The sequence below is a fragment of the Biomphalaria glabrata genome, chromosome 14 (assembly GCF_947242115.1).
Source record: "Biomphalaria glabrata chromosome 14, xgBioGlab47.1, whole genome shotgun sequence".
NCBI lineage: Eukaryota > Metazoa > Mollusca > Gastropoda > Planorbidae > Biomphalaria > Biomphalaria glabrata.
In genome coordinates this window covers 10,001,002-10,027,659 of record NC_074724.1, presented here as the reverse complement: position 1 = coordinate 10,027,659, position 26,658 = coordinate 10,001,002, and the positions used below count along the sequence as shown (strand labels likewise).

At 34.4% G+C, this 26,658-nt stretch overlaps 1 protein-coding gene across 5 annotated transcripts; it reads right to left on the bottom strand.

Annotated features, from left to right (window-relative positions):
- Window positions 1-3,413: 3,413 nt before the first annotated feature.
- On the bottom strand, window positions 3,414-20,199 carry LOC129922936 (uncharacterized). Of its 5 annotated transcripts, none has more exons than XM_056011207.1 (7): window positions 20,050-20,199; window positions 10,628-10,797; window positions 10,274-10,333; window positions 8,943-8,994; window positions 7,703-8,038; window positions 5,675-5,842; window positions 3,414-3,849 (listed from the first exon to the last, which is right to left on the bottom strand). In XM_056011207.1, the coding sequence occupies exons 3-7, from the start codon at window positions 10,283-10,285 to the stop codon at window positions 3,704-3,706; spliced, it is 714 nt and encodes a 237-aa protein (XP_055867182.1). In that variant the 5' UTR covers window positions 10,286-10,333; window positions 10,628-10,797; window positions 20,050-20,199; the 3' UTR covers window positions 3,414-3,703. The 5 variants fall into 5 exon arrangements, with proteins under 5 accessions (XP_055867182.1, XP_055867183.1, XP_055867179.1 ...); XM_056011208.1 differs by lacking the exon at window positions 20,050-20,199 and adding an exon at window positions 12,465-12,727; XM_056011204.1 differs by lacking the exon at window positions 10,628-10,797 and having other exon boundaries at window positions 20,047-20,199.
- Between the last annotated feature and the right edge of the window lie 6,459 nt (window positions 20,200-26,658).

Here is a 26,658-nt window from a genome sequence, read left to right as displayed (position 1 = left end):
ACTTCAGTACCGCAGGTTCTAGAGACTAAAGGACAGCACACAAGCATGTCTTTTGTACACTCCTCAAAAATTCATACTGAAGAAGCTGATCCATCAGACAGTGTAAACAATACAGAAAGCAGGATAATAAACTCTAGACTGAACGACATTGGAGATTGGCCTGATGTCACAGATAATATTCGCATACACCTTGTCACTCAAGGATATGAAACAGTTCAGCGTATGGACAGTCAATTCAGAGAGGCGTATAGACATCAAGAATCAGCAAAAGGAAAGGCTAGAAAGCTTTCAAAGGCTTGGTTTTTCCGGCAAATGTCAAACGGCGAGAAAGTTCTTAGAAAGTGGATGTGTTATGCGCCAAAAAAAAAGAATCCTTATTTTGCTTCCCCTGCATACTCTTCTCAACAAGATCAAGTACCAAATCTTCATTTAAATCCAAAGATGGATTCAATGAGTGGTGGAGGTTATCCCCGAAAATAGAAAAACATGAGACCAGCAGAGCTCATATTCAGTCATCGCTTGCTTGGAGGGAACTTGAAGTTTGCCTGAGAGTAGGGAACAGTATTGACAACAAGGCCCAAGATTTGATTATACAAGAGACGAAAACCTGGAGAGTTAGTAAAATTGCTATCAAAGTACGATCCACTCTTGAGGGAGCATGTGCTTCGCACTAAGCTTTGTTCCAGACCGAATATATACATGTCTCCACAAATACAAAATGAATTTATTACAATATTGGGGGATCACGCTAAAAAACAAATCATACAGCAAGTAAAACAAGCCAAATATTTCTCAGTTATTTTTTAAAGTACACTTGACATCTCAAAGCTGGATAAAATTTCCCAAATTTTACGGTATGTTGTCATGGAGAATGACGGGCTGCAGGTTCGTGAGTCTTTTGTTGACTTCATCGACACAAAGGACAAGCATGCTGTTGGAATTACTGAGATGATTCTACAGAAATTTCGTTCGGATGGCTGAGACATAATGGACTGCAGGGGTCAAGGCTATGATAATGCTGCGGTCATGAAAGGGCATTAAGGAAAGAATTAAAGAATTAACAATATTTGATTAATGAATACATATTATTTTGAACAAAAATGTAAGGTTTTGCAACGTTATTAATTAGTTGTTTTTTTTGTTTTTTTTTTTTGGGGTGGGGGGGGGGCATCAAGATGAGGTACCGCACCAGGCATCATATACTCTAGCTACGCCACTGAGACAGTGTCTCACATATTTGAACCCCCCCCCCCTCCCCTCGGCTGTCATTTAAAAAAAAAAAAAAGAAAAATCCCACCACCGTACATGGCTGTTCATTGCAGACGACTTGATCTAAAATAAAAACTAAATAGACCTGACAGTAAACTGTTATCTGGGTCAGATGTGTCATGATACATTTTGGCAAGACTAACCCTATGTAGCCACGTGAATCACTGTCTCCTCCCTTCGATAAGTGCGTAGGAGCTCGACACAGTGACGTTTGTCTTTTTTTTTCACAAATGTTAGTGTTAAGTGTCTTAAGAGCTATAGACATTTAGAAAGAGATAATCAACACTATTTTACACTTCCTAGTGGACAAATTATCTATGCATGGTATTATTGTTTATAATAGTATATGCAAATGCTTTGCAGTGCTGAAAAAATCTCTTTTGCTATCAAAGGAAAAATAGTTATGATTGATAATAGTATTTTTAATCCGTGTCAAGTTGAAATGGTATTTTGAAGTAAAGTATTCTTAAAATCTATATTATACTATGTTATTGAATTTCCTCTTACCCTTAGGCTAATCATATAATAATGCACTCGTTCAACTCAAAGTAGATAGTTATATATATATATATATATATATATATATATATATATATATATTAAGGTGGTGTCAATTCTTTTCTACAGAAGCACTGTAAGCTCCCTTGATTGGACGCCACGCGTTTTCTTGCATTCTGAGATGCACAATGGCGTCTGCAGCTCACTATACATCCTATTAAATAGGATTTTCAAAATATGCAAATTTAAAAAAAAAGGATACAAGGGTGTCTTCATTAGCTAGGTGTTATGGGGAGATTTCCTAGCATGGATCTCCAAGCGTTTTCTTTTTCAGTTTTAGATGCACGGACGCATTTTCCTGACGTCTACGCGTTACTGTCTATCCTATTAAAAAAAGGGCATGTCAAATGTTGAGAAATTAAGTGAAGTGTAGGCAAGGGCCGATACTGTGTAAGTGTCAATTGTGGCGTTTATTTTTGCATAGTCATCGTAAGATATTTTTCATGCAAAGCAAAATTATTAGTAGGCCTACTAGTCCTCTGTACTTCAAGAGTATGCTTCTGGACACTTTCCTATTAACAACTACAATGTGGGTGCGTTCAGTCAGGTAGTATTCTAGCCGCTTTAGGACGATTCCTGATAGAACAAATATGGCAGAGAATCTGGCCATTATAATACCACCACTCGGCCGTTAAAGGCTGCGGACAGTTCAAGCATAGAAAGTATTGACATGTGGCCAATGTCGACTTGGTGGAATACGTCATTTAGAACACTGACCACTGCTGTCTCTGGGCTACGGCAATGCCTATATACAGATTGAAATCCTTCCAAGAGACAGAACCGTTCAAAATGGAAAAGAATTTGCTCTAACACAATGCACCACAGAAGCTTTGATAAGAAGGAAATATTTCATACTGGGAGATAGTTTTTTAGGCATCCGGGTCAACGCTGGATGTTTTTAATAAGCGCCTGTGAAAGATTGGAAAGTGGTCGAGCTGTGATGATAGGGATGGCATGTCATTTTTTATTTGCTCCATCTTGCCAATGAAGAATCTATTGAAGGAACAGGGAGTTCAAATACTGGGATAGATGACGTCAAACGTTCGTTATCTGCTTCCCCTAACATTTCAGTGGTGATCCTGAATAACTCCTTGAAAGAATCAGAGGTTTCGATTTTTTGTCAAATATTTGGAGCTTTTGCATGTCTAATCATGCGATTCAGCTTGTCTTTTTCACCCCCCCTCCACTAAAAAATAAAAGGAATAGATATCATAGCAGGTGAGGAGGGTTATTGTGACTTTCGTCTTTCCCTCGGTCCAACATGGTACAAATGACCCTTATTAGTAATATACCGGTGGTTTAAATATCAATAAGTATAATACATTATAAGATAATTCTGTAATTCTGATTACTAACTGTGATTTCAGCACAAAAATTAAATCGCCCCCTCAACCTGAAGGATAAGGTAGGTAACGGGGCCACTTGATTATCATGACACTGCATACCGGAGAATTTTGCCAAAATGGTTGATCTCCTCCACAGCCTCGTCATCCCCTCTCCTTCCATATCTTGTTATGAAAGGCGTCTTAAAATTTAGAATTACATATAGCAATACATTGTAAAGCCAAAGAGTTATACTAAGGATGCAAATTTACATCAGAAAATTTTATTCAATGATTAATCAGCCAAAGAAACAAAGAAGTCTATTTACATTTGTGATCCTCAAACTGTTTTCTTTCTGTAGTCTTAAATGTTAACGCACACACACACACACATGTACAAAAACGTCTTCATTTATACGATGTTATAGTTGTTTATTTTTAGGCTTCTTCGGCTTTTTATTGAAATCTTTGAATTTAAAATTATATCAAAAGATTATTTGTTAAATTTCTTTAATACATTGCTTTCTGAAATGTAAAAGATGTTTGTATATAAATTATATCAAAGTATTTTGGCTATCGGTTTTCTCGTTCCCCAATTTCCTATCAACGGGTTTCAACAATACTTTGACATTAAATCCATTTGTGCAGATTTGTTTCAGATTATCCTTCAAATATTGATGAGTCTTTTGCTTACGCAGAACTGAAAAGAAAAAAAGAATCGAAATTTCAGTGGTGTTTCTCTGGGATACAATTACCATAATTGTTTCATTAACGTAAATGTATAAGAATAGTTAAAATTAGAACATAGTATCTATTATATATATATAGATACATAGATAAAGTATGTACTATCTATCCATCTACCTATCTATCTATCTATCTATCTATATATATATATATATATATATATATATATGTATATATTGTAATAAACCTGGTGGTGACACAGATATTGGTATGTGTGTAGTCAACCAACGCAAATCACCCCAGCCCAGCGCTAGACGAGTTGTCAGCCTTGACGCTTAAAATATTTTAGAGTCAATAGAGCTCAGGAGCGTCGCGAGTGATGTGGACATGTGATTAACCAGAAGGGTCGAGCGATGTTCCGTCCGGTTCTAGAATGCCAGCGGCGGTGGCACAGTCAACACGGTTCAGTACGACGCTCAGCACAAGTCCAGGACGAGACGAAGAGGCCAGTGCAAGAGTTGATACGGCGGTACGGCTGTTAACGGAGAGATATTTGTACAGTCTTGTGTTACGTGTTGCCAATTGTACAGTGTTGGCTGTGATTTATTTGACATTAAACTATTACGTCAGTAGGAACCATGAGTTGTCAAGTTCTTTAAGTTGGTTGTGTCGTGTGGTGCAGTTTACAGAAATCTGGTTAAGGAGATTCATTAATATATATATTTAAGATTTTAATATTAAACCATCACATGCCACAGCTTAGCAAAGGGTGCCTTGAGTTTCAATCCCCCTCCAGGGAGCTTTGAAGTTACCCTCCCCCCCCCTTTTTAAATAGCCCCCATCCGGATGACCTTACGTTTAAAACCCCTCCAGATGGTTTTGAGTTTCACTCTCCCATGCCGCAGATAGCTTTGAGGTTTAAACCCCCCTCTTAAATATTCTTCTAAAGCAAGCTACAGTCAATAAATTCTATGAGCGTAGCTGAGGGGTTTTGAGTTTGTTGGAATACAAAAATTCTGAGATTTTTTAATTTGAAACCTCCCAACGTATGGTTTTGATGATAAAACTTTCCTTATCGGTATAAAATCTAAAGCGAACTACAGTCACCAAATTCCATAATTTATACCAGTCGCTGGGCTCCATTGAGTAGCTGATTTGTTTTTTGGAACTAATTTTTTTTAATTGCAGGATAATGCACTGTAGATAGCTCAGAATTAGAATATGCATTTTTTTTGTTTTAAATACGGGAAATAGAGCTTAGCCGCCTGGCTTCGCCCCGAACCCCCCTGGGTGGGCTCACAATGCTTCCCAAGAACCCCTGGCTTGGAAGGGACGAGGTGTCTACAGTCTGTCCACTAACTTCACTAAAAACCTATTCTAGAGTACAATAAGCGTCTTCCGAAAGAATGAATGGTCAGATTGTAATTAAGATTCATTACATACATACATACAAACACACACACATACACACATATATATATATAGTTCGTCCATCGTGATTCAATGATGATCACTTTGTCAATAAGGGAGCTTAGGAATTTCCACTGGGGTTTTATGCCTCCTCATGGGGCTGGTGAGACCTATGTGAGCCCGGAATGTTCGGCCGCACACTAGGCAGGTTATTCCAGCTGGAGCTAGTGTCATTGGCCTTGTTTTTCTTCTCTGGCGTTTTTCTTCCTCAAGCGTTGTTCCTCAGCAACCTTTGCGCAAGTTTTCACAGCGCGACGCCATGATGCTCTGTCATTTGCCTTTGTCTCCCAGCTGGCTGGGTCAATGCGTAATCATCTTTTTTTTAAGTCTGTATTTTATAAAATAACTTAAACAAAAAAAAGTCTTACGTGGTAACATTTGTTTAACACATAAGATACTGCATAGTACGACAACAGGTGAAATAGTGCACACAAGCACTGCCATAAATATTACTTCGTCTGAAGTGTAACCATTGTCATTTGTCAATGTAGTAAGTGGATCTTTGCAATTTCTTTCAATGTCAGCTTTCGATGTATCTAGAACAAACCATAAAAATTGAATTTGGAAAAGCGTCAACACATTAGCTTCAAACAATTAATTCTAAACAAAAAAGACATATGCTTTTATATACATTATAAAGCGAGTGTTTCTTTTTTAATAACTAATGAATGTGAGATTTAAAAAAAAAAACATCAAATATTTTTTACCCTGCCCCCCGCCCCACCTCCAGAGAAAGAATCCTAAATAAGCGATTGTATAGATCTACTACACTCTATAATAATGATGCCCAAAATACGGCCCACTGGCCAGATCCGGCCCACGACGCGATTTCATCCGGCCCGCCGAAACGTAATTAAAGAAAAGTGTAGAAAATTCCCCACCCTCTTTTTTTAAAAAAAAAAAAAAGTTGAAATATGTATCTTAAATAAGCTAGGGCCCTGACTTTTTCACTAATGTATTGGTACCATGACATTTAATATTTGTGTGTTTACAAAATGGGGTAGCCGTAGAAACTAGACAAGGACTCTGAATTTAGTGAGTGTATCTTTTGTTGGTTGTGAAACATGAAAATAAGCCAACATATTTGTTTTAGAAAGAAAAAAAAAGGTCGTTTAAAAAAAACAAACGTATAATATAAGCAGCATTATTTTTAAAAATATGATGTCATTCTTGGTTTGAACAGCGACTAAAAATATTGTTAAACTAGGCCTAGAAATTGCAGGATCGATGGAATATTTACCAAAAAAAAAAAAAAAAAGATAAAAAAATTAATCATTGGTAAAGTTATCTACAATGTTTCTCAATTTAAATAGAGGAATGAAGCGATTTTGCGACGCATAAAAAAAAGATAACTTCCAATATCCCATTAATTAATGTAGGTACTAAATCTATAAGTTTCTAATAAAATTATTTCAGGCCAATTTCATATCTTTTTTGTACATTTTCGGTCATGTGGCCCGCGACACGAGTGTCGGAAATTAAAATGGCCCGCAGGTCGAATAAGGGTGGGCATCACTGATCTATAACATTTCAATGACAGACATTTACATTTACATCTAGACATTTTAACTTAGAAACATTACAACGGTAAAACTAGAGTTTTCACATAGTGGCCAACGATACACATTAACAATTAAGTTTCTAGGAAAATCTTTAGAGCATTTTGTTAATTAAGATCCATGTCAATGTTTCACCCAGGTTCCATGAATTTGTGACTCGAATAGATATATTGTATTGTAATAATATTTTTATCAACCAATCAATTAATTAGTCAATTAATCAACCTATCTATGTATCTATGTGCTATGTATGTATCTATATCTATATATCGATCGATCTATCTGTCCATCCATCAATCCATCCGTCCTTTTATCCATCCATCCAACAATCCATCCATTTATCCATCCATCTATCCATATATTTATCTATCTATTTCTTTTTTTTTACTAATTACTTTAACAAGATAAATAGTACAAACAGTAATGCCAATATTTTTCAAATGGATAAAATGGTGTATGAATAAGCCCTTACCCGCTGGACTAGACACGTGTTACTGTGATCAAGTGATCCAACGAATAAGATTAAAAGTTAAGTGGCATAACTTGTAGGGAAGTACTACTAAGATTCGTCCGCAACTGCAGAAGGACCGGTTTTAGGTGCTATGGCCCACATACCCCAATTCGAATTTCGGACACTCGCACATTTCAATAATTGTAAACTGCTTTTTTAAAAACATTCTAAAAATGATTATTTCAAACTGTTAGGTGGCTAGCCTAGTCCCAACTGTACACAATCATACCACTGATATTAAAAGCACGGTTTTAAAAACAATATAGAAAAAAAGATGTTTTTACTAATTGTGTATTGTCCTATGATATTGCGAAGAAAAAACCTACTCTTATAACTTATCTGGCAATGATACAGCTCCCCAGGCTTCTCTACTCTGGCAAGTCCAAGATATTTCAGTGTCCAGAGATCACATTGCTTTTTGCTAGCATGTTTGATTGTTATCACGCTCTCGAAATATTTTTCATCGGCCAATTCACTTAGAGATGTTTCAGTTTCTGTAGAGTATTCAGAACACCCATATGATAGAGAACAAATTGACAATATTTCAACTCCTTTATACCAAGCTATTTTCAGTTCCTCATCTACTGTATGTTGAATCAATGCTTTGATCGGTATGTCGTCTCCCTCGTGAAAAATCTGTATTCCATCCGAGCCAGCTGACTCTGTGAATTAACAAAAAAAATTGTTACGGACATAAAAATTAAAAGATAAATAGCATGGGTAACATATTGATTAACAAGCAACATGTTCGCTCTGAAGATTTAAACATAAATACTTTAGCAGTCACTTAGGACGCTTTAGGTAAAATATTGATAAACAAATAAGTGATCGTCTTAACCAGTTTTTTTTTTAAGGACGAAGTTATCCAGGCTATGATTTGCCTAACTCAAAATGCATTAATGAAAATGTTGACTTGTTAACTTCTAATATGCTAATTGTTGTCAAATCAAAAATATAACAAAAATTCTGATTTTTAACGCTATTATTATTGGGCCGGATTTAAGAAAATGGAAGCACTATGCAGGATTTGCACTAGGGTTACATCAGAGCCTAAGTCCGGCTCCGACCGGAAATAAAAGTATACGTCAATGTCTATACATTTTTAGTTTGTTAGAATTGACCTTTAAGAAATAATGCTGTTCAGACATCTGACTAGAGTGGTGCGGAATAACTCTAGATTGAGAACACCCCACACCCACAAAGTTCTATCCCTTTCAGATTGTAAGGGGTAGGAGTGTAAGGTCTTTAGAGTTGTGTGAAAGTTAACATTACTTGTTGAGAGCTGGGCCGACATATGAATTTAACTAGGCGAGGCGGCCTAAAAGTTTGGGGTTGGGAATGAGAGATTTCTATTAGAGGATTCCAACAGAATTATGCTATAAATATATAAGGGCCAAAAAGTGTTTGGGAAAGATTTGTTTCTTTTGAATTTACCGTGTCTATTTGTGTGTGGCAATATAGACAGGCAGGAAGGCTAAAACAGATTGGCCAAAGAAGTCTGTCAACCGTAGTCCAACACGAGTATATGAAATTCAAACAATTTTTTTTAAGAAACTAAATACAAACCTCCACTTGATACGAAGAGCAACACGTATAAACAACCAAAGTTTACAATGTGCTGTTAGTAATAAAAATGAAAGAAAATTACTTAGAAAATAAAAAATAATAGTTATATTATTTTCGTTTATCTAATATATAAATTAGAATGTAAGGAGTATGTATTTATGTATTTATGTATGTATGTATGTATGTATGTATGTATGTATGTATGTATGTATGTATGTATATATTTATGTATGTATGTATGTATGTATGTATGTATGTATGTATGTATGTATGTATGTATGTATGTATATATGTATGTATGTATGTATGTATGTATGTATGTATGTATGTATGTATGTATGTATGTATGTATATATGTATGAATGCATGTATGTATGTATGTATGTGTGGATGTATGTATGCATGTATGTATGTATGCATGAATATATGTATGTATGTATGTATGTACTATAATGTATGTATGTATGTATGTGTATATATGTATATATGTATATATGTATGTCCCGCATAGAAATAAAAACTTTTGACCAATTTTAATAACACTGGGAATAAATTTCTCTTTGATGATGGCGGAGACCGTAGTTTGTGTTAAATGTCCCTCCTTCAACCGGAAGGCACTAAGAATAATTGGAAACTAAATTTATTTCTATTAAAGAATGAAACCTTTTAATAAATTAGATAAATACATTGTTCTGTTCTCACAGAGATATACATAAAATACTGTAGACATTAATAATACTAATAATAACAATTAATGAACAGCTCTTCGTGTAGAATCATTTCTATGTCTCTGTGACAACAAAACACTCATTTTTACACTTTCTTGTCATTTTCGTGTCAAAATAAAAAGAAATGTTAAGGAATCATTCGCCATGTTTGACATAGATCTAAATCCAATCCACTAAATCAGTAATACCCAAACTTAGGGCCTCAGATCGCGGGTCTTATCCAGCTAGTATATATTAAATTTAAAAGAAAATGACAATCTCTTTTAAAAAGTCATTAAAAATATTTTCAATAGAGCTTACATGTGTAAAGAAATAATTGCTACGTTAAAAATATTTCACCAAAACAATTTTTAGGAAAGCTGTGGTTTAATATTTTTTTAAGTAAAAGAATAAATCATTTTTTTTTTACAAATAATGTTTGCATGATATATAATAATTATGATAATAATAATAGTAATAATAATAATAGTAACTCGACACTGGCAGCGCTAGAAAATGAATACTCATTCATTTCTAACATAATAATAATAATAATAAAAACAATAATGAAAATAACAATAAGACTTGTCTTCGAGTCCGAATATTAATGAGAAATATACTTACTATGGAAAACATTCTTAACAATACTGTCGGTAATACTGTTCGGTCAATGAAACAGGGTATCTGCAAAATTGTCGCTATATATAATCATTTTGGAAACAAAAAATTTACAATAAATATAAAGTGATTTCGAATATTGTAAGTCGGAAAGACTGAAATCAGTGATTGTTTTCTGTGTTTTTAGATGAATGCTAGTTTATTAATAATTCATATTTACATTTAACTCGGTCAGCATTAATGTTATGTTGATATGTTTCCATTTAAATTGCCTATTTAATTTGGATTTCTATAAAGACAGAAATTTATTTTTAAAAACTTTGTCATCAGTGTATATATAACAATGAGATGCCCTTGTACCTTAGAGAACTGATTACTCCATATGTCCCCCAGAGAGCCCTGCGCTCAATGGACTCAACGCTTTTAGTGGTGCCACGTTTCTCCCTCAAAAGCTACGGTCTGCGGTCTTTTTCAGTGCACGGACCAAAGGTTTGGAACTCACTCCCCATTGATCTCAGACAGACAACATGCTATACAAATTTTAAGAAGAACATTAAGACCTACTTATTTAAAACTTTTTTTAGATTAGTCTTTCATTTCTATTATCGTGTTTGTATTTGTAATGTTATTATAGTTCCTTGAGCCTACATTTTGTTTGTTAACAGCGCTTTATAAATAAAATTATTATTATTATTATTAAAACATCTTTAAAGAAAATTAGATACCGATACCTTTCCAAGTGTCATAAGAATATGTTAACCTTGCCACTTGGGAGACGGACACATACGATAGAGAATCATGTCATTGCGTAGTGAAAACTGGCGCACAGATTGCAGACGACAAGAGAACAGTGCTGGCAGAAGAAAAGCGTGAGAGAGAAAAAAAAGCAAGGCCTACGAATGACACTAGCTCCAAAAAAGTAAGGCCTACGAATGACACTAGCTCCAAAAAGGCAAGGCCTACGAATGACTTTAGCTCCAAGAAAAGCAAGGCATACGAATGACACTAGCTCCTACTGTTAAAAAACTAATGGACATACATCAGTGTGCAAGCTAGGACAGAAAGAGCGGGCTAGTTACAAGTCTGAGTAAGGTGTCACGCTTGACCGCAAACACAATAATGACTGACCATTAGTAGTCTGTATGATTAGGTCACTTTGAGCAGGTGTGGAGATAAGATAGGCATATTTTTCTAGACGATAATTAATTAGCATAAACTAGATATAGGGTAAAACATGGAATCTTGGGAAGGTGATTGAATGTTTTATCAGTGTTGAAAACGTTTCAGAAAGATCAATATACAAATATCAATCAATATACAAATATCAATCAATATACAAATATCAATCAATATACAAATATCAATCAATATACAAATATCAATTAATATACAAATATCAATCAATATACAAATATCAATCAATATACAAATGTATAGAAATGTGAAACTATTTAAGGCAGACACTAGCATTTAGTCATTCTTCATTGTGGATTATTTGATGTGCTTCTAGAGTCTGGACAAATGGATTATATTTGTGTTAGCCTGCATATGTACTACTTTATAATTAAACTATTATATACAATTTTAAACTTGTACCCATAGACATAGGTCAGTGGGGGGAAATATTTTATGAAATTTGCGCAACTATTGTAATATCACAGACCTATATATTATATCTAGACTGGAAAACGGAATCAAATTCTTATCTACTATTGATCAATTATCAGACCTACATATATAGATTGTTATGTTCGTAACTCTTTTTCAAGCTTTTTCGTTACGAATCTAGGAAAATCAATCTTTTTACATTTAAAAAAGTAATAATCTTTAGTTTTCAAAGCTTAGACATAATGCGATACCATTTTCTCGGATTTTAATTAGAATGGGATATTGATCACACAACTGTATATTCAAGCAAAAATATGATTAAAATATAGAGATTTCCTCTTGGCTTCCATAATGTTTCGAAAATCCTAGATCGAAATAATTGAAGTCTGTTGATTTTAATCATCTTATGTACATTTAAATAGATTGATTACCTAGATCTCTTTAGATTATGTACCTAAAAAAATACAAAATAATAATTATGATTCGAGAGTGCTCTAGTTTTCAAAGTCCTATTACTAGATCTAGATCTAAACATTAAATTATATGTTACATAAGTTAGGGTTGAAAAACCCCCTACACAAAACTTTACTTTTTATAACTACTACGCCTTGTTTTAGCTGTTTTCAAGTTGTACACAACATTTTTTGTTGGTGTGTTAAAAGATCTCCATGTCCTGTCCAGTAATCTATACATAGCTTTTTGGGTAATACGTAGAAGTCCCGATATTACAAAAATTACAGTAGGTTGAAATTCCCGATAATATTTTTAATAATTGCAAGCGAAACAGTCAATGTTATATTTTATAGTACAGAGTGAATTGCGTTCATTAATGAGAATGTTCAAAGAATCTTACTTTGGTTTTTTATTAACTTTCAGTTAATTGCACTAGTGTAGGCCTATAATTCATGTATAAATATATATACCTATTCTTTCTTCGTTCTTTTTTTATCTCTCCCTCTCTATGTCTGTCCCTGTCACTTAGTTTAAACGCTCTCTGTATCCTGCTATCTACCTCTCGCTCTCGCAACATTGCCCCCTCTCTTTCTTTTGTTCATTTATTCTCTCTATCGCGTTGATTCTCTCTCTATGTCTCTCGAGCGCCTGCTTCTTTCTCTTTAAGCTTGAAAAATAAAAGTACTTTCTTATTGATTATAAATTATACACTGTTTTAGAAATGAAATGTCTTCAACATTTTAGAAAGTATGCTTTGATTAAGTGCAAATCAAAACAAAAGGCTCGAAACTGATTAAATAGATTGATTACCTAGATCTCTTTAGATTATGTACCTAAGAATTATAAAATAATAATTAAGATTCGAGAGTGCTCTAGTTTTCAATGTCCTATTACTAGATGTATGGCGGTGCACCGCAGGTTGTCAATATACTTGTATAATCAATAGAGGCACTGGGGCTGAACGGTAAAGCGCTTGGCTTCCAAACCGTGGGTGCGGGTTCGAATCCTGGTGAAGTCTGGGCTTTTTAATTTCTGGATCTTTAAGGCGCCTCTGAGTAAATCCAGCTTTAATGGGCACTCGACATTAGTAGGGGAAATCTTAAGGCGGTTGGTCGTTGTCCTGGCCACATGGCACCCTCGTTAACCGTAGGCCAAAGAAACAGATGACCTTCACATCATCTGCCCCATAGACTTTTACTTTTTGTATAATCAATCAACCCAGCAAATAAATTGTCAATGTGCCCAATTCTATAAAAAAAAAAACAACTAACATAACATATTTCAGCAAATGTATTATAATTAACATGTTTTCTTTACATATTTTGATAAGTTTAATACTGATGCTCAATCTATTAATCCAAACCATGTAAGAGGGTGGTGTTGACATAGAACTACTGGATGAAATGCATTATTGACTAGGCCTGAGGATGGACTGTCAAGGTAACTTGTTTAGGATCAAGGCGGTACTTGGCTGTAGTAAGGTATAGAGAGGGATGGGCGCCGCCATGCAGGTATGTATTCCTCTTTACACCACATGAAATCATCATAAACCCGTATCGCCAAGGCCGTCAACCGGGTAAGCCCAGCGCTAGTCATCACAGACTAAGGCGGTGGTGAAAAGTGTATTTCTGGTCCAGATGAAAACAGAATATATGCCAGAAATAAAATTACTACTGGAACCAGGAATGTGAAATAATTAAAAGAGGAATCAAAAGTTGAAGAGCTCATAAACCAGTTAAACAGTCTCCGTTTAAAAATAACTGGAAAGGCGCTGAAAAAAACATAGGCGAAACAAAAACCGTAGATGGACATTAACTTTAATAGGATTTTCACGGAGGAGAAGAAGTCGGGTCTCTTGTGCACAGCAACTATTATCAACTGTGTTGCGAAGTGTTACCCAATATCAAGTCGACTATCTCCATACAGTTAATGGCATTACGCTTCAAAATCACCTTTAGACAAGATTGTGCTACTACATCAACTTACAACGATGAGGCAATAGAAAAATTATATAAGTTATTGCAGGAAGTGGTCAATAAAGTCCAGAAAAATAAGACAACCTTGTGGTACAAAGGCACTGAAATGCCAATGTAGGAAGCGACTCACAACAAACCTATAAAAACAAATGCGGGACATGCCGTCACACCTCAATTAACGACAGAGGTCTGCAACTACTTGACTTTGCAAAATACAACTCTTTTCAGTTAACACATTGATTTTTCCACAAAAAGTCGTGAATAATAACATTGCACAGCCCCAACGGAGAACATCACAACCAGATCGACTATATCACGGTGCAGCAGCGCTTTAAGTCAAGCATTCATACGGTCAAAACAAAAGTTTTCCTGGAGCTATCATAGGAATTGAGCTGACCTTTTTTGATGAGCTTTAAGGAACATCTAATAAGGAACAAAACAAAAGCCTACCAAGATAAGATTTGATCTTAATAAGATAAGGACCCCAAATTATCTGCTATTTTCAGAGCTTAAGTAGAAGAACAATTTGCAGCTCTAAACTTCTTGAACTCCAATGACCAGGATATTGACTAATCAGTCAACAAACTAAATATAGAAGTCACAGTTCCAGCCCTGGCAATATCAGGGAAGCCCCGCCCACTTAAAAAAAAAAGCCTGACTAACACAGGATATACTCCATCTCTGTGACAAGCAACAATAGCTTAATGGGAAAAAGTTCGACCCAAATATTCCCACGAATACAAAAGTGTCAACTTGAGGATTAAAAAGGATATAAAAGAAGCGAAGAAGTGTATAGTGAACACTTGCAGGAAATTGAGAAGGAAATGATCAGACACTACATTCAAACAAAAAACGTACCGAATAATAAAGGAGAATGCGCTGTGGCTAAGTGGTTAAGCGATTGGCTTCCGATCCTTGGATCCTGGGTTTTAATCTCGGTGAAACTAATAGCTGACAAAATCATGTCAGCGGAATATAAAAGTTTAAGATGATGCCGCAGCACAACAGAACATACTAGAGAGGAGAATCTTAGCAATGGATTGAGATGGTATAGAAGAATCCTAGATATCACATGCAAAAACCGAATCCTAATTGTCGAATTTAGAAACAGGATCACAGCATCCATAGCTGCTACCCACTGAAAAAAGAAAAACTGCAAAATTAAACTTTATATCCATATCACAATGTCATCAGAGACCGAATCCTAATTGCCAAATTTAGAAACAGGATCACAGCATAATAAGCTGCTACCCACTGAAAAAAGAAAAAATGCTAAATTAAACTTTATATCCATATCACAATGTCATCAGAGACCGAATCCTAATTGTCAAATTTAGAAACAGGATCACAGCATCAATAGCTGATACCCACTGCAAAAAAAAAAAAAATGCAAAGTTAAACTTTATGTCCATATCACAATGTCATCAGACCTTCCTTCAGGGAACAGTATCAGAAAAAAATAAAAGAAGCAGAGACACAAGCAATGTGAAGACAATATAAAGAACTAGTCGACCCACGGCGTAGGATACGCCGCTATTTTGCAGGGCCGGCCTTAGGCCACTGTAAACTATGCGACCGCAGTTAGCCCCGCACTTTTATTGGACCCTCGCTAATTGTAGGTATAAATTATTGAATTAAACCATTTTATAATTTATAACAGATTTCATGTAACCTCCTGATTTACCAGAAGCTCCTGAAAATCTCCTGAAATTGTAAAATATGATAGAACTACGGAAATTATTAAAATATTTTGGAAAATTCATACAAATCTCCTAAAATATATAGAATAAAAATTGTCAGTTTGGGCTGTTATTCCAAATGGAAAACGCCAATTCTACGCGCGATAAAAACAGCATTATGTAACACCCGTAATTGTGGAATCTGGTGAAAAAAAGCTTTTCGCGCCTCAAACTAATGAAGAATTACTTGAGGTCAACAATTCTCGTAGATAGTTTGAAACACTTGGTAATTCTTTCTATTGAGCATTATCTAGGTAGGAAAAAGAATTTGTATGATATACTGTATGCTTTCAGCTACAAGCAAGGCTCGTAAAATAGTTCTGTATATAGTAAAAAATGAATAAAATGCAAAAAGAATTTATTTTCTAATACAAACTCTAAATTTTCAGTTATTATCTTTATCCCTACACAAATTTAGCCCCGCCAAATCAGTTTCGCATAGGGCACCAGAGTGGGTAAGTCCGACCCTGCTATTTAGTGACGGGTAAATACATAGTAGATAACTTGTTCCCCCTCCCCCCATCTTTTTGTACGTGGGGTAACTCTAGTCCGATTTGCAGAAATAAAAAAGTGATTTTTCCATAACTTCTTGGTCACAACGGTTAAGTTTGGCCCTGCTTTTTAGTGACAGGTGAATACTACTTGTTCTTTCCCCTCTTTTTTTTTCTACGCTAAAGCTAAGTGGGGTAACTCTAGTCCGACTTTTAGAAATAAAAGAGTGATCTTACCTTCACATGCCTTTGGTGTCCAAACTGTTGAGGCATGAAGAGAATTATATATATATAGAGAGAGATATATATTATTGTGGCTCTTCCGCCGTGTCAAATACAAACAACTAAATAAACAGGAGGTAACCTTCAAACACCGGCAAAATGCCAAAACAATCAAGATAGGTAGTCGATAGTATTTTGAAACTATAAACACGTTAAATACGTAAGAAGGGAACCATCTAATGTCCTTCGTTACTAGCCGTATGTATATTCAAAGAGCGTCTTGTTGATAGTGTCGCTAAGTAAAACTTTCCCTCTATTCCCGAAACTAATAACTAAATCCTAATCATGTCAACAATAAAAGGGTTCATATCTTGCTGTTACTTGACTTGGCTCCATAGGGGTTTGCTTGATTATTACTATTACGAACAATTATTACTTGATACCCTAAAACTCCAGATATCCACTCAATTAGAATTACTATATAAACTTCAACTCCTGATAATAACAATGAATATCTTCAATATTCAATAAATCACACAATGACATCGACTCTCAAATATTATTAATTCACAATCACTAGTCCATCAATTTTATGAAATATATAATTACATAAACACTAGACCAGGTAGCAACTGTCCAACTTTTCTGGACCGGGAACAAGACCTCACTAACACACTCTCTCGCACAATCAATGAAGACTAAATCATTCAGTTCATAACACTTGCAAGACTATTCACATTCATAACATGGGAGTATAATAAACAATGGGGATATAACTATCATACCAAAATATCAAAGTAACATATTTACTCTCGCCTGACAATATATATATTAATATATATATTAATACGATCTTCTCAATAAGGCCTTCTGCAAACTCTGCTAAACACATGAGCACATTTAACACAATAACTTGACAACAAGAGCTTCAATAAAAATGTGGCGGTTTAATTACAATTACAACGAAAGCAGCCAATAAACGCAATTGGCTACACTAACCTTAAATGCTTTGCTACACATGAGAACTGCCTAACTTAACATTACAAGTCTCTCTTTCTACTGTTGGTCTCGTACAGCTAAATAATCGAGGACTCACAGTATCGCTTCGTACTTATTGCCTTGCTGTCATGGACTCAACTCTCCTTTCTTTACACATTGTCTCTCGACCGTAAAGGCTTTCGGTCACATGACCACAGCACGGGTCATACTTGCGTGCACTAGTAGTACTGTCCTTTGTTCAACAGCCCTTGACCTGTGTAACTGGTCTGAGTCGTGTGTGTCAAAAGGCCGTACTCACATTAACCCTTTCACTCCGCCACTGGAGTTACTACAATATATATAGATAAGGTACTCAAACATTCAAATATATATATATATATATATATATATATATATATATATATATATATATATATATAATGTAGATGTAGAAGGACCTGTCTTTAAAAGAGATTATATCCAAGACAAGCGACAGAGAGGAATGGAGAAAAACGGTCGACAGATCATGTTCAACGGTTCAACAGACGAAGGGATAGCTGTATTTCATATGATTGTAAAAACAATACTAAGCCCCCTCCTCAAAATACAGTCGTAAGTATCTATATAAGAATTACATAGTTCAATAAAAATGTTCATTAGTATACACATGCAAGTTAAATACTTTAATTAATTAAACCATACAGATAAAAAAAAAATTAAACCCACTTCCCCACTTGCCTTTTAACTTCTACCGCATTCTCAATATTGATGAAAAGTGTGCATAAAATATAATTCCCATAACTTTCCCGGTTCTCACCGTCCCAAATTTATTACTTTTTCAATATATTATTTTTTCTTTATTATTTTTCATGAAAAAAAATAATAATGACATATTAAATATGTTTTATATGTTAAGGTTGCCTGTTATTTATTTCTTATAAGTGACTATTTATCTACAATTTTGAAATTTGAAAATTTAATAAATTGCTTAAATAAAATGTATAGCAAAGTAGAAAAGCTAAAATCTGTTCGCACTTTGTCCAAAAAAAACGGCATTTAATGGAATAATTTTGCTTTTTGCTGGCAACATATATATATATATATGCAGTGGCGTCAGAAGGGGAGTGTGGGGGATACGGTCCGGTTAACAAATAATTGCTAAAACGAAGTTTCAACTGCTAATCCTAATGACACTGCAACCAGATCCTTGTGTTAAGTTTCGTTTGACACTCTGCAAAGTTATGGGAACTAAACAATAAATGGTGGATTGAACTATTCGTTAACCTGCTTCGTCTACGAGTCTAAGTGTCGATGCTTCAACTTACAAGATTAGAATAGTTCCCGATCTTCCGATGGTTCCACTCTATAAACTGGCGGATATACTAAATCGCTGGATAGAGTTAATTAGCTTGTTTTTAGTGACAAAAAAACTGTAGCTGGAGAATTCCTGATCGTGACAAATATCCCTCAGAAAACTGTGAGACAGGAGCAAAAATAACTCAACGTCATTTGAGGAAGTTTTAATTAATAATAAAAAAAAAATAGCAAAACAAATGACGAAAAAACTTGGCCATTATGGCCTTCGGAAGTGGAAGAAATTTAGAAAATTGTAGGCGTTGCTTTTTACAAAGACGAACAGACCTGTTAGACCTGGTAAAAATGCATCGTTCCGCCTTACTTTCGAGATGTCGTTATTGTATCCATATGCAAAAAGCGTGGTAAGTCAGACATCTCCAACTATTGAGGCGTCACAATGTTGTCAGTAGCTGGAAAGATCTTTGTATGAGTCCTGATCAACTGACCAACTATAAAGTGAACTAGATGCTCTCTGTGAGCCAATGATATTATATTAAATTTGCAACAATTAATATGACGAGCTGAACGTCGACCTATACGCTGACCTTACTGATAAAACCAAGGCTTTCAACAAGATCACAGTTCTCTTAACTATTCTTCTGATACATAAGTATTGTATAGAAAGTAACTAAAATTTCATGAGCACCAAATTGCTTTAACTGACATGAAAGAATGAGTATCCGTGGAGTGAAGTGATTGATTTCATTTAAGCATTTTCTGACGAAAGAAATTAAATATAGTTCACATTTTTTTTCGTTTTTGATTTTTAATGAGTATGTTTAGAAGACATAATAGTATAAATAAGCAGAAAATTAAAAGAACACGGTAAGTGCTTAATGCATACAATTTTTTTTTTCCAACGGAACAAAATGGCGTCATAGCGTACTGTTAAAATAATCTACAAATTTCCTCGTTTACAAATTTCATTGTGATTTAAAGAATAAAAATGAACATACCACCTTCTTGTCACTGTGAAATAGAGATCTAAGAGTTTGTGTGTAAAACGTAAACGTAGTGAAATTGTGAAATAATGAAACATAAAAACAAACACAAGTATGTACACTTTCCTACAATTTCCTAGAGTTCAGCGATGTACAGTAATTGCGGGAAATCCCTAAAATCAACTTTAATTAAGAATTTGTAAAAGTATGTGAAAATCACACGAAATAATTATTGTTTATTTCCTCATTCAAAATGTAACATTTAATATAGTTTTTCGTTTTTTAATGTTTAATATTTGCTTAGCACTTCTACTTTAATCGATGTATAGGTTAACCAATTTGTTCAACGCTTGAGTAACAGTAGGCCTATTAATAGGTTCTGTCTCCTTTATGCATCATACTATTTTAAGTGCTATTTATCTAAACGTTATTGCTTCTTTAGTTTTAGTTTTGAGCTGGTTCTTTGTTGAAGCTTCTTGTTGTTCCCAAGTATTACCGGTAGTTACGTTTATGGCACTTTTATCTTTAATTCGTAGCTCCAAATTGATTATTATTGTAGTAATGTTAAGTGCACTAGCGGATATAGAGCTTTTGAGTGTGTGCGTGTGGATTTTTTTCAAAACCCTAACTCTATGTATAAGCGCATATAAATATATATATATATATATATATATATATATATATATATATATATATATATATATATATATATATATATATATATATATATATATATATATATATATATGCAAAGTAGTCTATATTATCTACCTTCACTTCAGAAACGAATTCTCCTGACATGTAAAGCTCATTATTCATCCTATTAAAAAGGGCAGTTCAAATTAAATGAAATGATTTAACGCGCGCGAAATTGTCAAATGTGTATGAACCTTTTGAATAATGTTTTTACTTTAAAACATTCTAAGATGAATTGTATATGCGCTAACGACATAGCAAATACGACCGACTTATTCCTTGAAAGATGCTCCACAGATGTAGATCAAAGCTTTGATGGTCGCCGCAGAAAAAAAAAACGTCTTTTATGAATAATATTTTAAAAACGTTTATTTCTAAGTGACTAGTTTTGTTTAATACACCTGTTTTGTATCTTCATTCTTATCTTATATTATACAGACGTTACTTCAAAAAAGAAGATGCACACGTCCTACGATTCATGCATTTAGTCATGCAAGTTAATTAATGACTAAAATTCTGACAAGTCACTGGTTTTCCTGGCTGGCTCATCCAACCTTTTCCATGCTCTAATAGTACAAGCACATTTTGTTACTGAATATTAATTGTGGAGGTTCTGTAATTAGAAATGAAAAAAAACAACAAACCTTTCTCTTTACTGAATGATTAAAAAAAAACAAGACATAAATGAATCAAAGAGCTACACTCAGACACACACACACAGACACACACACACACACACACACATATATATATAGATAGATATAGGTCTATATCTTAGCTCCACCGATTTATCAAACACTTGATGTTTACACCGTCAGCTTCTTGATGGAATGATTCTACCAGTTAGTCCAGTGGGCTATAAGATAACTATTATGTATTGAGACGTTTACTACACGTACAGCTGCTAAGATAGAGCCTAGATATATATTTACTTACTATATAAAGATGTAGTCTAGGTATGATATTCTTCTAAATCTACAACCTTGACGCAATCTATTTTTGATTTAGGTTTAAAAAGCTAAGCTTAGATAATCTATCAATATATTTAAAGCAACTTAAATTTTTTTGTTGATATAGATGATATAGATCTAGACCAGGGAATCTCAACCTGTAGCCTGTGACCCTTAAGCTGTCAAATGACCATTTGCCAGTGGTCGCCTAACACCATTAAACATTTTTTTTTGTTTGTTGTTAGTTATCAGGTTTAAATACAGAAATTAACTGGAAAATGGAAGTGGAAATGGAAATGGAAATTTCTTATCCAGTGAAGTAAAAACAATCTCAACCTTCGCACTAACTTTCGCGCGTGTTATTATACTAGAGTAAAAATGTAGCATTGTAGTTGACTGTATCAAAGACTGTACGTTTTCCAAGTTTAGCAATTGTCCTTTTCGTATGCGGCTTGAATATAATAAACACGCAATAGAAAAGTAAATAAATGAAAGTAATAAAAGATACATTTGTTGGTACTTTAAACATACATGTATTTAACACTAAATAAAGCTATTTTGTGTTTAGTTTTAACAATGGAATTAACATCATGTATACCAGATATATACATTTTGATAACGATTTTGTAACATTAGCTCAATCACATTTATCTCAGCCTTTAAACGAAAAATAATATGTTTAGGGGTTGTCGCCTAAAAGAAAATTGTATTAGGGGTCACATAGCTAAAAAACGTTGAGAACCCCTGATCTAGACTTACAAGACGATTAAAAAAATCATTAAAAAAAAATTGGATTCCATTCGAGTATCAAACCCGTGACACCGTCAGCTGCTTGAAAGTACACTGATTCGGCCAGCAGGTAAGGCATAATTGTGCGATAATTTATTATGCTCATTATATGTACATCTAGATCTAACACTAGACCTAAAGCTCATGTAAGAGAACTCTTTAGAACTCTTACAGATCTAGACTCTAGATGTAATGTATTTACGTAAACATATATGCAACGATTATTGAAGAAGCTTTACATTTAGTCAGTTATTGCATAATGACTGTAATACGGCCGACTACGCCATGATGGCACTAGACCTTGATGTAGTCTCTAGCCAAATTCACATTTATTTATTTATTTTAATTATAACGATCAAACTATAGAGTTTTCTCCGTGTGGCCAACTAGCTAGTAATTCTTTTTTCTCCGCTAAATACATTAACTGTTAAATTTCTTTGAAAATCTTTAGAGCCGTTTTTGATATCAACTTTACGTCAATGTCCATCCACCATCTATGAGGTTCTGACTTGATTAGAAGTATTGTAAAAAATAACTATTCGTTTAATGTATTAAAATGTAACTTAACATCTATTGTGACATAGAGGGAATTATCTTATTTTTTTTTTTGCAAATGTAAAGACATGAGTGATTTCCCTTAAGAAGATTTTATAAGGCCATGTATAGTGTGTTTAGTTGCCACTTGCTCCTAAGTTAACAGCTTGACCACTGGACCTTTCCTTGTGTTATGTGAACTGTATAATATTTGTTCTGCTTGTCACTGGTCCTGTATCTTAAGTTACTTTGTTTGTAAAATGTTTTACATAATTCGGATGTTCCTTCAGAGTTGAAGATAGTTTACTTCCTAGTCCAAACCTCCCGCAGGACGACGGGGGATGGGAGCGGGCAGGGTTTGAACCCTCGACCGGCGATAAATCCGAAGGACAGTCCAGCGCGCAAACCGCACGACCAGGCAGCCATCCTGGAGAGGTGTGCCCTGCTCTGGAGGACTTTAGGCTAAGTATATCTTGAATTATTATTGTAATATATACATTAAGATTAGATAGTAGGTACAAACTCAAATGATTTCCAGGCAGTGTATTTCTAGCCTGAAGATTTTCATTCTACAGTATGCCTAAAAGTGTCGTATTTTCTAGCTTTGTGTTTTTTATGGATTTAAAAGTGTTCTGAACCATTGGATAGGCTTTCCGCAATGATGACTATAAGTGGGGTTCTCTGAAGCTTAATGCTCATTAAGACCTACTTTGACTTAAAGTGGCTATGTGTTGAGCTGAAGCCTGGACATTACAGACGCTAAGTGTTAGCCTGAAGGAGGTGACCTTAGAATTTTCTTTTTCTTTTACTGATGTCTGATTTCATAAATGAGGTGTTTTATTGCCGTATGGCAATGATATTCTTTTTTTTTTCGTAATATTTGACTAATTTTTACATTTGTTGAGAAAGCCTTTGATTTAACGAATTTTATTAAGTCTTATGATTAGCACACATTAGATAAATTATATACCTAGATGTTATAACTATTAATCTAGAAAAAATAAGTCGGTACCGAAATACCACTAGACAAACGTGCCATCACACTGATTGATTGATCTTAATAACCTAATTGTTGCAGTAGGTCACACAGAAAGAGTGGTAAAAAAACAGGCTGACTTGGACCCTTGAGTCAAACAATCTACTTACTAAAGCCCAAATTGGCTTTAGAAAAGGTAGATCTACAAAGGACCAGATTACCTACATCATTGAGGAGATTGAAGACGGATTTCGAGGAAAGAAGCTAATAACGATTGTGTGGGTTGACTTGGAAAAAGCTTTCGATAAAGTCTGGGAACAAGGCCTGTTACTCAAACGAATAGACCATCACATATCCCACAGAACGTACACCTGGGTAAAAGAATACATGAACAGTCGAAAAGCTTTGGTCTGCATGCAAGGACAAAAAAGTCACACTTTAAAAAATGGCGTTCCCCAAGGAGAGATTCTGTATACAACATTGTTACTAATATACATTAATAATCTAAACCAAAACCTACCAAGAAAAATGATAACCAGCATGTATGTAGATGACCTCGCCTTAATCAGCACTGAAGAATATGTAAGAACAGCAAAATTAAGGTTACAAGAAGCTCTCGACAAACTCAGTGAGTGGTCCAAAGACTGGGGCATGACCATCAACACAAAACAACAATATACACCATCTTCTCACTATCAACAAAACAGCTAACAATAACAGTAACACTAGGTTAGGAAGCTCTAGATAAAATGACAGTCCCACATATCTTGGAATCACATATGACACAAGACTAAGTTGGAAAAAACAAATAAAAAAAATAGCAGAGTAAATGCATCTAAAGATTATCTTTTATGAAAAAAATAGCTGACAGTGATTTGGGAGCTATTCACAACATTTTTAAAAAGGCATACGCAAGTTACATCACACCCACATTAGAATACGGTTTCACAGTTTGGTGCAGCCAAAACAAACTCATAGAAAATAGACAAGGTACAAAATATGGGCCTTAGCATTATGATAGGGGCTATAAAACATTGTTGCTCTGGTCTCTTTGGGTGAAAGAAGAGAAAAAAAAACCTGTACCAATTCACCAAAATTATAATTAGAGAGGCACCTACTCAAATTCAAAACCTACAAGACTGGCACCCAAAACCCACTATAGAGAACTCATTTTGCTCAGGAATTACAGAACCTTAAAACGAAATATCAATTAGGAAATACAAATGTTGAGTCATCGAAGCAGCATAATGCCTTTCCTCTCTGGGACCAGAGCTTCGTCCCTTCTGTAAGAGACAGCATCGAAAGCGTAACAACAATAATAGATTGAAACCAAAAAAACTCAAGGAATTACTTTTTCCTAAAATGTCATTACCCCAACAACCAATGAATCAGAGTTTACACAAATGGATCCACTCTAAAATGCTAAAAAAATGGAGGAGCTGACGTACTAATTGAATTGCCCAATGACGAAAGACTGGAAAAGTTAATTGCAACAGGCGATCTCTCAGACAGCCATAGAACTGAAGGGCAAGCACCTGAACTAGCAGCTACCACACTAAGAACTGCTAGATCATCTGGAAATCGCGATTCATCTCAGATATAGGATTACTGATCTGAACCCTTCGACATGTAAAATGATAACAAAGAAGAAGATAAAAAAAACACCAATTTTTGCTACATGTCACGTGGGGAATCTTTATTTATAAAGGAACTGTTAATGACAATATGTCTTATAGATTATTTTAACTATACCCTCTACTAGATGACATTATTAAATCAAATTTGTTCATAACACAGGTGTTCATTAGAAAAAGCCACATCTCTATGCAACAATAGTCATTCTACAAAGTTTTTTTTTTTTTAAAAACAAAAAACATTGATAAAATGTTGTTACGAAAACTCACTGGTATTTCATGTAATATTTCCTTGAGATTTAGAAAAAAAGTAAGTTCTAGTTTGATGGCATTTTCAGATGAGGTTATGAAACCAAGTCGGCTTCACGAACTTACAGCGATATCCAAAAATAATTTAAGAATATTCCTAAACAATTATAAAAATCTACAATTAAAACAATATTAAAAACAAAAAAAACCCGGTAAAGCAGGATATGTTTTAATGACTTCATAGAAAGATGCATAGCTTTTTAAAAATTCTTATGATATTGTTGAAAAATTGATTAAAACTAAATTTATTTTAAAACATGTGTAACACAAAAAGACTTTTTTTCTGTTAGGGGTGAAATATTATTTCAAATTTGTCTAGTTATGTAGCTTATGAGGACATATAGGAAACCATCAGTGGTTGGATGCTACAATGACTTCATAGGTAATATAGAAAAAAAAAGAACAGATCTATTCACTATTCACATTGTGAGTTATGATACACAAGAAAAGTTTAGCCCGCAATTTCATTTCTATTTGAATCTAATTATAAAACTGTAAATATAAAATACAAACCCATGCTGAAAATAAGCGCATCTTTCAACAGTTGTATGAAACGAATGATGAAAAAGGTGTTAGACTCTTGTTGTAAACTGAAATTCGCTAGATTTCGAAGGGGTTTGTTAATTGTTATGGCTCGCTTTTTTAAGCTCTTAAATATTTTTTTTTTTGAGAAACGGGAAGATTCAACGGTTGACGATGACTTAAAGCAGGCTAAAAAAATTGTTTTACATGGTAGGCA

Coding starts and splice junctions, on each gene's coding strand:
- LOC129922936 (XM_056011204.1), bottom strand. Junction 8,039..8,942: donor GCTCTTCGTATCAAGTGGAG/GTTTGTATTTAG, acceptor GTTAATTCACAG/AGTCAGCTGGCTCGGATGGA. Junction 5,843..7,702: donor TTGCCAGATAAGTTATAAGA/GTAGGTTTTTTC, acceptor GGTTTGTTCTAG/ATACATCGAAAGCTGACATT.